Source organism: Primulina eburnea, chromosome 14 (genome assembly GCF_022965805.1).
Source record: "Primulina eburnea isolate SZY01 chromosome 14, ASM2296580v1, whole genome shotgun sequence".
Classification (NCBI taxonomy): Eukaryota; Viridiplantae; Streptophyta; class Magnoliopsida; order Lamiales; family Gesneriaceae; genus Primulina; species Primulina eburnea.
The window spans coordinates 30,475,712-30,485,792 of record NC_133114.1 but is presented as its reverse complement, the minus strand read 5'-3'; the positions used below and the strand labels follow the sequence as shown (position 1 = coordinate 30,485,792).

Below are 10,081 nucleotides of genomic sequence, written 5' to 3'. Positions count from 1 at the left end.
CTTATTAATATAATATTAATTTATCTCGCTTTACAAAATAATCGAATAAAATTTAATCGAGCAATAATATCTCGTTTAATTAATAATAAAATTTTCATGATCTTAATTATATTAATTTATTGATATTATAATACATTAGATCAAGTTGTTTCTTATAAAATTTTAACATCCCTACCATTAACATCTTGCTTATTATTTTATTTTATGGGTAAATAATATAATATTTATTAATATTTCAGGGGGAAAAAAGATTGGGTCGAAAAATCTAATGGAAAAAATATATGCAAATTACATATACAAATAGTGTGTGTGGTTTTATTGATTTGTGGTAAGACCAAGTGAGAAATTCTTCACGAAATTTAATAATATAAAATTGATCAATCGACATTAATTTCACGTGGAAAATATATTTTTCGTCGGGATCCCCAAAACAGGAAAGTAATCACCGTAGATCCTGGTATATAATTCTGATTCGATGGTCCATATGAGTCGGGCTACTTCTGCTTGGCGGTGGACATGATATTCGTTTACTGAGAAAATGAAGAAAAATACGACAACGGGCAGCGTCTCCCGCTTCTTAATTCTGCTTCTACAGGCAATTGTGGCCGTAAAATCCTCCATCGACATCAAAAGATCGGATTTTCCAGATGGGTTTCTCTTCGGAACTGCTACTTCTGCGTATCAAGTCATCATTTTCACTATTTTTCCTTCCTTCAATCCCGCCTCTATTCAAGAACCAGTCTTCAGAAGACTGTTAATAGTGACTTTCTTGCTTTATTCAGATTGAAGGAGCATATCTTGAAGATGGTAGCGGTCCAAGTAACTGGGATCATTTTTGCGGTATTGGAGACTGTGACAGGAATTTCTTGCATCATATTTTCTATTTTCAGTTTTTTTTGTTTTTGTGATTTTTGCCACGTCCGAGTATTTGATTATGTTTCAGGTAATTTATCAAATGGGGAAAACGGTTATATAGCTGAGGATTATTACCATCGGTACATGGTAACATTTACTCATTCTCCTTTTTCTTGGATTTGATTTAAGAATTTTTAATGGGTTAGAAGAGATTCAACTAATCAATCTCAGGAAGACATTGAGATAATGCATTCTCTTGGGGTTAATGCTTACCGATTCTCAATTTCTTGGAGCAGAGTTCTTCCTAGTATGTATATAGAACTTTGATTTGAAGCTCCTGTCTTTGATGTGAATTTTTTTCTCCTTTGAAAGAGATATGATAATTTTTTTCTTTCTTTAATTCTGACATTCCGTCTGATTATGTGTAGAAGGGAAGTTTGGGGAGGTTAACCAAGCCGCTATCATCTTCTATAGCAAAATTATAGATAACATCCTACTCAAAGGTGATTACAAATGAGTTCTTTAAATTTTCGTTGTTTTAACCTCTGTAATTCGAACTCTTAGTTTGTTTCAGTTGATAAAACTTATGGTTCAATGTAGGAATTCAGCCTTTTGTGACTATTCACCACTTTGACTATCCTCAAGAACTTGAAGACAGATATGGGGGCTGGCTCAGTCCTTTAATGCAGTATGTACAGATCATGTTTGTTTTACAAAAATGATAAGTTATTCTTATAATAACACTCTTCAACCGAGTAAGTTGGTAATGATATTTTTATATGTTCTCCAAATCAGTACCATGCACATGTATCATGAGTTTGTATGACAAATTTTATGTGGTTTGCATACATTATGTTGTGTATATTATTTAACAGGGAAGACTTCGTCTATTTTGCTGAAATATGTTTCAAGAATTTTGCGGACCGAGTGAAGTATTGGGCTACAATAAACGAGCCAAACTTATTTGTTGAAATGGCTTATGTAAGAGGAACATACCCACCTGCTCGTTGTTCACCGCCATATGGCAACTGTGCACAAGGAAATTCAGATGTGGAGCCTTTGACTGCCGTGAACAACATGTTGCTGGCCCATGCCAAAGCTTCAAAACTGTATGGCGAGCAGTTTAAGGCAAGTAATTATTGTCATGTAATCTTGGAAAATGATTATGGTTTTTGAACCATAACAAATCATATGTCATTCTTAATAGCGGAAATTCTTGATTTAGTTGGAAGTTAATGGTATGATCGGCATCATTGTCCATGCGTTTATGTACATACCACTGACGGATAATAAGGAAGACAAAGAAGCTGCAAAGAGGGCCTTGGCTTTTAATGTTGCCTGGTAAGTGCTGCAATCATCTTAAGTAGCCCAAAAAACACAAACTCGAGGTCTACACCCATGAAGCTCAACAAAAATCAAATATTTTAGCAAACTTATTGAAGACACAAGTCTATATGTGTTATGCCTAAACAAAGCTTTGGATGCCTTTATCGAGATTAATTTCTGAAACAAGTTTCAAACAATATTAAACATTAGTTGCTTATGATACGCAGCTGTTTTAGCTCCACAAAATTTAGGTGAAGTAAAAATGGTTCATCTATCAGGATGTATGTAAGTGCAAGATCAGTGCCTGAACCCAGAAGTCTGTCATATTGGTGGAGAGCCAATTACCTCTTCTCAATTTACACATTCACTAGGTTGTACCTCGATGTGAGTACCAATAATATGTTATACGTCTAAGAGAAGAATCCCAAGAAATTAGTCATGGGAAAAGTCTCTTAACCTTGTAATCACTACACAATTAATTTTTGAGTGAGATTGCGTTATCATCATGAAAAAAGGTAGAAACCAAACATTATTGAGGAAGATTTAAGAAGAGAAAAGTATTCATTCACTGTCTCTGATTATACTGATTAATGTATCAACTTTTCCTTATTAAAAAGGATTTTGGATCCTGTTGTATTTGGCGACTATCCCCCAGAAATGAGACGTTACCATGGAAACGAATTATCAAATTTTTCGTCAGATGAAAGGGCTCTTCTACGAGAGAGTATTGACTTTATTGGGATAAACCATTATAGCACATTGTATGCAAAGGATTGTATCTATTCGAGTTGCATCTGCAATGATTCTAGCTGCACTAAAGGTAGTGACCGTCCACTCCGAGGATTTGTGTCCACTTTTGTAGAGCGCAAAGGTGTTCCCATTGGAGAACCTGTAAGATATTTTAATTTTGTATCTCTGGTTAACAATTTTCATTCATTAACAAAAACTGTTGTTACAATATACTTTGGCAAAAAATCATGAAACATGTAACTTGTTTCTCCTTCAGACAGGGATGATCCGATTTTTCGTTGTTCCGAAAGGCATGGAAGATATTGTGTTGTATGTTAAGGAGAGATACCATAATAAGGCCATTTTTGTGACTGAGAATGGTATGTCTGTGCGTGTAGCTTTCTTTCTCTCCTTGTTTTAGCCTCATTTTCGCTGTGAAATCACTTGATATTTCAGTAATTTTTCTCTTTCGGTATCTTCAAGAGGTTGAAACTTACTTCAATTCCAGGTTATTCTTCCCCGGACAATGAAGATGAAAGTTACCAACATGACGTGAAACGAATAAATTTTCATAAATCGTACCTTTCTTATCTTGCTAAAGCTACAAGGTATTTAATTGCTTTTTTTAAAAAAAAAACTTTTTGCTATGGTTTGTTAGTTTACCACACTCCTCTTTTTTCTGGTTTTAATTTTGGGTGCTAGAATCAGGTGCGTGTTGCATGTATTCTTGATTTGATCATAAATTTATCGGCAGGAATGGGGCTGATGTGCGGGGATATTTTATATGGACTTTGATGGATGATTTTGAATGGGCAAATGGATACAAGACGAAATTCGGATTGTACCGAGTCCATCATCCAACATTAAACAGAATTCCGAAACTATCTGCTGGTTGGTATAGAGATTTCTTGAGCAATGCTAGCTCCAGCGACGTCGAATCCTCTAATAATATTTTGTCTGATGGGAAGAAATACATGGCATATTAGGGGATTCATAAATTGGAAAACAAGAAAATTACTGTGTGGCTGTTTGTTTGAACTGTATGAAGATGCAATAGAGTGCTGTTTATATAAGTGAGTTGGACCATTAAGTGTGTAATGCATCCGACATAAGATTGTCGGCACAAGAATTTGTAGATAGTAAACCATTTCACAATATTCAATATCCAAAAGCATCTCACGACGAGGATCCACGATTCTTCTTTCAACCACATATGTAAGTCGAATCATATCGTCCTATTTTGAAGTCAATCAACAAGAGACAACATTATTACACCATGAGTATGCCAACAAACAAAGAGAAGAATGACATATGTTCACAAAAGAACTCAATCCGTGTATTTAAATAGTCATTCCTACAACAAAACATTTTGATTAACATCGAAAAAATGTAAATCAACACCAACATCGAAGCAAGATATTGACCAATTAATTATTATTATTATAATTATTATTATTATTATTATTAGATAGATAAAGACATCTTACCATTCACCAATTTTATGATTTTGGAAATTCAAACAATAAAGCCAACATCAACACCGAAGCAACGTTAATTGTTTTGTCGGGGCAAGAATATGCAGACCCTTCATTGCTCCAAAGGTGAAATCGCTCACCTTAGGCGTCCTTCACCTCCGACTTGACAGGATTGTGAGAGGAGGTAAATCATGGTGACTCAGCCAACCAACAGCAGCTAGACCTTATGCTACGCCGCGCACAAGGAGCTCCCCCTCATTGGAGGGAATTTAACTCTCACACTGCCGCTTACGAGACTCGATCTCTGGTTATTACTCCAAGATTCACTGCTGCTGACCAACTGAATTAAACCCATACGGACTATGCAGACCATTCATTTGTGGTCTTATAGTTGGTTATCTGTCCAAATCGAACTTTTTAAATATGTATTTCCCAGCAAAAGATCTTCCCATTAACTGCAAATTCATTCATCGATCTTTTTATTTTATTGTAAATTTAATCAAATGTCTTGTCTATATTTTTATTTTAGGTAATCGAGAATATTATATTCATTAATATTTCAAGAACTTCTGGGTTGAAAAATAGAGGGCCACCCCTTGATGCGGATTTCTTGAGTATGTGTGTGTAATTTTTGATAAGATCGTAAGACCACGTGAAATGCGTTGCATGAATTTTAATAATAGCAAATTCAATGGACAGGTTTTTCATGAGATCCCGAACGTAAAAGTATCTACTTCACTTGGGTCGGGATACTTCTACTTGGAAGTTGGAGTAGGACAAGATAAACTGAGAGAAAATGAAGAAAAATACGACAACTTGCGGCGCCTGCCGCTCCTTAATTCTGCTTCTACTGGTAATTGTAACTGTCGAGTCCTCCACCGGCGGCAACTTTGACATCAAAAGATCGGATTTTCCAGATGGGTTTCTCTTCGGGACGGCAACTTCTGCGTATCAAGTAATCATTTTCACTCTTTCTCCTTACTTCATTCCCGCCTCTGTTAAAGAACTAGTCTTCAGTAGACTGTTAATAATGATTTTCATGCTTCATTCAGATCGAAGGAGCATATCTTGAAGATGGTAGCGGTCCAAGTAACTGGGATCATTTTGCCGCTGTTGAAGGTATTAGTTTTGATTCTCAATTATGATAGGACTTTCTTGCATCCTATTTTCAATTTTCAGTTTTTATGTGGTTTTTGCAACGTCCAAGTGTTTGATTATGTTTTCAGGCAATTTATCGACGGGGGACAACGGTTATATACCTGACGATTATTACCATCGGTACATGGTAACGTTTACTACTCCTTATTGGGTTTGATTTAATATTTTTTAGCGGGTAAGAAGAGATTCAAGTTCAACTAACTGATCTCAGGAAGACATTGAGATAATGCACTCTCTTGGGGTTAACGCTTACCGATTCTCGATTTCTTGGAGCAGAGTTCTTCCTAGTATGTACATTGAACTTTGATTTGAAGTTCCTGTCTTTGGCATGATATAGTTTTTTCTTGCTTTAATTTGGACATTCCGTCTGGTATGTGTAGAAGGGAAGTTTGGGGAGGTTAACCAAGCCGCTATCATCTTCTATAACAAAATTATTGATAACATCCTACTTCGAGGTGATATACAAATGAGTTCTTTAAGTTTTCATTGTTCAAAGTAATAGCTTGTTTCAGTTGACATAAGTTATGGTTCAATGCAGGAATTCAGCCTTTTGTGACTATTCACCACTTTGACTATCCTCAAGAACTTGAAGACAGATACGGGGGCTGGCTCAGTCCTTTAATGCAGTATGTACAGATCATGTTTGTTATACAAAAATGATAAGTTATTCTTATAATAACACTCTTCAACCGAGTAAGTTGGTAATGATATTGTTATATGTTCTCCAAATCAGTACGATGCACATGTATCATGAGTTTGTATGACAAATTTTATGTGGTTTGCATACATTATGTTGTGTATTTGATTTAACAGGGAAGACTTCGTCTATTTTGCCGAAATATGCTTCAAGAATTTTGCGAACCGAGTGAAGCATTGGGCTACAATAAACGAGCCAAACTTATTTGTCGAAATGGCTTACGTAAGGGCAGTATTTCCCCCTGCTCGTTGTTCGCCGCCATATGGCAACTGTGCCCAAGGAAATTCAGATGTCGAGCCTTTAACTGCCGTTCACAATATGTTGCTGGCCCACGCCAAAGCTTCAAAACTGTATGGCGAGCAGTTTAAGGCAAGTGAATGTTATCAAGTAATCTTGGAACATGACTGTTTTCGAACCATAAGAATTCAAATGGCATTCTTAATAACCTGAAATCTTGATTTAGGAAGTTAATGGTATGATCGGCATCATTGTCAGTGCGTTTATGTACATACCACTGACTGACAGTAAGGAAGACAACGAAGCTGCAAAGAGGGCCTTGGCTTTTAATGTTGCCTGGTAAGTCCTGCGATCATTTTAAGTTGCACAAAAAATACAAACTCGTGCGAGGTTTACACCCATAAAGCTCCACAAAAGTTAAATACTTTTAGAAACTTATTGAAGACGTGAGTCTATATATGTTATGCTTAAACAAAGCTTTGGATGCCTACGTCGAGATTAATTTCTGAAACAAGTTTCGAACAATATTAATTGCTTATGATGTAAGTGCAAGATCAGTGCCCAAATCCAGAAGGCTGGCATATTGGTGGAGAGCAGACACTTTCGCCAGGTTGTTGCTCGATGAGAGTACCAATAAACCTGAGAGAAGAGTCCCAAGAAACTAGTCATGGGAGAGTCTCTTAAACTTATAAACCACTACACGGTTAATTATTGAGCCAATGTGAGAATGCATCATCATCATCATGAGAAAGGAAGAAAAAAGTATTAGTTCTCTCGGATTTTACTGATTAATGTATCTTCCTTGTTATTAAAAAGGATTTTGGATCCTGTTGTATTTGGCGACTATCCTCCAGAAATGAGACGATATCATGGAAACGAATTGCCAAAGTTTTCTTCAGATGAAAGGGCACTTCTACGTGATAGTATTGACTTTATTGGGATAAACCATTATAGCACATTGTATGCTAAGGATTGTATCTATTCGAGTTGCATCTGCAATGATTCTAGCTGCACTAAAGGTAGCGACCGTCCACTCCGAGGATTTCTGTCCACTTTTGGAGAGCGCAATGGTGTTCCCATTGGAGAACCTGTAAGATATTTTAATTTTATATCTCTGGTTAACAATTGTCATCCATTAACATAAACCCGTTGTTATAATATACTTTGGCAAAAATCATGAAACATGTAACTTGTTTCTCCTTCAGACAGGAATGATCCGATTTTTCGTGGTTCCAGAAGGCATGGAAGGTATTGTGTCGTATGTTAAGGAGAGATACCATAACAAGGCCATTTTTGTGACTGAGAATGGTATGTATGTGCATGTAGCTTTCTTTCTCTCCTTATTTTACCCTCATTTTCTCTGCGAAATCACTTGATTTTCAGTAATTTTTCTCTTTCGATGTCTTAAAGAGGTTGAAACTTCAATTCCAGGTTATTCTTCCCCGGACGACGAAGATGAAAGCTACCAACACGACGTGAAACGGATTAACTTTCATAAATCGTACCTATATTATCTTGCTAGAGCTATAAGGTACTTAATTGCATTTTTTTGGACCTAATTTTAGGTGCTAGCATAAGGTGCCTGCTACATTTTTTCTTGACTTGTTAACAAATTTATCCGCAGAAATGGGGCTGATGTGCGAGGATATTTTATATGGACCTTGATGGATGATTTTGAATGGGGAAGTGGATACAACTTGAAATTCGGATTGTACCGAATCCATCATCCAACATTAAACAGAATTCCTAAACTATCTGCTGGTTGGTATAGAGATTTCTTGAGCAATACTAGCTCCAGTGACGTTGAATCCTCTGATCATATATTGTCTGACGAGAAACACCTAGCATATTAGGGGATTAATTAATTCCAAAAGAAGAAACTTACTGCGTGGCTATTAGTTTGAACAGTACGAATATGCAATAGTGTGCCTTGTCTAAACTGTATCAGATGCGTAATTATAAAAGTGAGTTGGACCAGATGTGTCCTATGCATATTTTTAACCCTGTATTGTTTCTGGTACGAGTAGAAGCGTCCATGAATCTTACTAAACATATATGCATTAATCAAAACGCGATCTTATTCGGACATTTACGCACTAGTTTTGGCTGAACAAGTACTAGCTAGATGTAAAAGTAACAAACGACTTCTGGTCGAGCACACACCCTGGATTTCAATCACGAGCTTTGTGTATTCCATTCAACCCAATTGGTCTCACTTCCAACACGGGGAATGCTGTTGACTCTGCTGTACGAATCAACCTTGAAATTAGCCCCACAAATTATTCCTTCGCTATCCACTCTTGGCATTGGCCGGAGCTTGTTCATCGGATGTTCGAAGCTCATTAGTCCTCCTTCGCTATGAAATATACAACCTGCAATTTGCTCCTTATTATATATTATGCAACGATCCATCAATATGGCGACAGATAACTTGTATTGGTAATTATAATTACCCGCTGGAAATGGAGCAAATGACTTAGCACAGCCTGCTTTGATCACCTCTAAATCATCAGAGATCACCACAGAACCATCTGCTGCAATGCCCCAATACAGCTTCACTCCACCATCAGAACCCTGGAAATTTTACAATATTATTATGAAAAGTAAGGAATATATTCACAAATGGGAGCGATGGCATGAAGTTCTTACTAGTGCCGTGAAAATAGTTCCGATTTTACTATCATAAACAACGAAAGCAAAGCTTCCATCCAGATCTTTAATAACCTGATCCGCCGGATACGGACCACGGTCTCGAAGTGTTCTGTATGCCTCAATCACCAGCATGGCTTCGTTCGCATTTTTTGATAATCCATACTGTTTGATTTGCTCGCACAAATTGTTCAAACTCCCCGTGAAAACACAGTATATGTCATCGTACCCACAGAACAACCTGCAAGAAAACTCAACTTGAAAGAATATTCTTCACAAAACCTTGTAAAAACAGATACTTGGTACCTCTGGTTGTGGTGGAGACCAGAATAATCATCTGTTCCAACGTAAGCAAGAACAGCAGCGTCTCCGAAATTCATCGAGAAAGCGTTTGCGGGGTGTGCAGACATGAATTCACGGAGGGTTTCTTCTGGGAGCTTGGGCTTTCTCGAACACTGGTGGGATGCCGGGCTGTTGAGTTCTTGGGGTGGATTCGAAAAGGCCTTGTGAAATATGGCTAACATCTTCAATATTCTTCTTCTGCTTTCTGCCTCTGGGTTCACAACAGGTACGAGTATGTGTCAAGTAAAGAGTCTAAATTAAATATGTAAATGGCAGTTTTTTTTTATTTCATTTTATGATTATTATATCATATCATTGTTTATTTTTTAAAAAAATAAATAAAATTATCATGTTTCTTTTGAAGAAGATAGATGGGCACGAGTCATGGTGTTGGATAAGGATTATTTCTCGTATTTGGATGTCTTTATCCGTTTGCAGACCTTTTTTGTTGGGGTTTTCGCTTTCTTCTTTGATCTGTAACTTGTGGTGTGTGGGCTGCCACATCACGATTGGTTTATTCGAAGACAATTCCAGGTCTCTTTCTTTTTCAAAAAAAAAAAAAAAAAAAAAAAGACAAATCTAAGTTGGTGCAAAAACAATGGAGTTTAAAATG

The 10,081-nt window shown here is 36.7% G+C and overlaps 3 protein-coding genes across 4 annotated transcripts; 2 read left to right on the top strand and 1 right to left on the bottom strand.

The window, feature by feature from the left end:
* The first annotated feature begins 418 nt into the window (after positions 1 to 418).
* Positions 419 to 4,146, top strand: LOC140812595 (beta-glucosidase 18-like). The gene is made up of 12 exons (XM_073170904.1): positions 419 to 685; positions 783 to 840; positions 944 to 1,002; positions 1,087 to 1,162; positions 1,284 to 1,358; positions 1,456 to 1,543; positions 1,731 to 1,983; positions 2,081 to 2,196; positions 2,799 to 3,072; positions 3,188 to 3,290; positions 3,419 to 3,518; positions 3,665 to 4,146. The coding sequence occupies exons 1-12, from the start codon at positions 539 to 541 to the stop codon at positions 3,894 to 3,896; spliced, it is 1,581 nt and encodes a 526-aa protein (XP_073027005.1). The 5' UTR covers positions 419 to 538; the 3' UTR covers positions 3,897 to 4,146.
* Positions 4,147 to 4,970: 824 nt separating this feature from the next.
* Positions 4,971 to 8,478, top strand: LOC140812593 (beta-glucosidase 18-like). Of its 2 annotated transcripts, none has more exons than XM_073170903.1 (12): positions 4,971 to 5,340; positions 5,438 to 5,504; positions 5,612 to 5,670; positions 5,755 to 5,830; positions 5,924 to 5,998; positions 6,082 to 6,169; positions 6,357 to 6,613; positions 6,708 to 6,816; positions 7,294 to 7,567; positions 7,683 to 7,785; positions 7,909 to 8,008; positions 8,102 to 8,478. In XM_073170903.1, exons 1-12 carry the CDS (start codon positions 5,182 to 5,184, stop codon positions 8,328 to 8,330), a joined length of 1,596 nt encoding a protein of 531 aa, XP_073027004.1. In that variant the 5' UTR covers positions 4,971 to 5,181; the 3' UTR covers positions 8,331 to 8,478. The 2 variants fall into 2 exon arrangements, with proteins under 2 accessions (XP_073027004.1, XP_073027003.1); XM_073170902.1 differs by having other exon boundaries at positions 4,972 to 5,340; positions 6,357 to 6,609; positions 6,704 to 6,816.
* A 41-nt stretch (positions 8,479 to 8,519) lies between these two features.
* On the bottom strand, positions 8,520 to 9,729 carry LOC140812596 (stem-specific protein TSJT1-like). The gene is made up of 4 exons (XM_073170905.1): positions 9,433 to 9,729; positions 9,127 to 9,367; positions 8,931 to 9,051; positions 8,520 to 8,849 (listed from the first exon to the last, which is right to left on the bottom strand). Exons 1-4 carry the CDS (start codon positions 9,648 to 9,650, stop codon positions 8,653 to 8,655), a joined length of 777 nt encoding a protein of 258 aa, XP_073027006.1. The 5' UTR covers positions 9,651 to 9,729; the 3' UTR covers positions 8,520 to 8,652.
* Between the last annotated feature and the right edge of the window lie 352 nt (positions 9,730 to 10,081).

Excerpts from the sequence above, each read along its gene's own strand:
- LOC140812595 (XM_073170904.1), top strand. The coding sequence starts at position 539 with ATGAAGAAAAATACGACAACGGGCAGCGTCTCCCGCTTCTTAATTCTG. Across the intron at positions 1,003-1,086 it reads ATTATTACCATCGGTACATG|GAAGACATTGAGATAATGCA; the intron begins GTAACATTTACT and ends AATCAATCTCAG. Across the intron at positions 3,519-3,664 it reads TATCTTGCTAAAGCTACAAG|GAATGGGGCTGATGTGCGGG; the intron begins GTATTTAATTGC and ends ATTTATCGGCAG.
- LOC140812593 (XM_073170903.1), top strand. The coding sequence starts at position 5,182 with ATGAAGAAAAATACGACAACTTGCGGCGCCTGCCGCTCCTTAATTCTG. Across the intron at positions 5,671-5,754 it reads ATTATTACCATCGGTACATG|GAAGACATTGAGATAATGCA; the intron begins GTAACGTTTACT and ends AACTGATCTCAG. Across the intron at positions 6,817-7,293 it reads TTGGCTTTTAATGTTGCCTG|GATTTTGGATCCTGTTGTAT; the intron begins GTAAGTCCTGCG and ends GTTATTAAAAAG.
- LOC140812596 (XM_073170905.1), bottom strand. The coding sequence starts at position 9,650 with ATGTTAGCCATATTTCACAAGGCCTTTTCGAATCCACCCCAAGAACTC. Across the intron at positions 9,368-9,432 it reads GGTCTCCACCACAACCAGAG|GTTGTTCTGTGGGTACGATG; the intron begins GTACCAAGTATC and ends GTTTTCTTGCAG. Across the intron at positions 9,052-9,126 it reads GAACTATTTTCACGGCACTA|GGTTCTGATGGTGGAGTGAA; the intron begins GTAAGAACTTCA and ends TAAAATTTCCAG.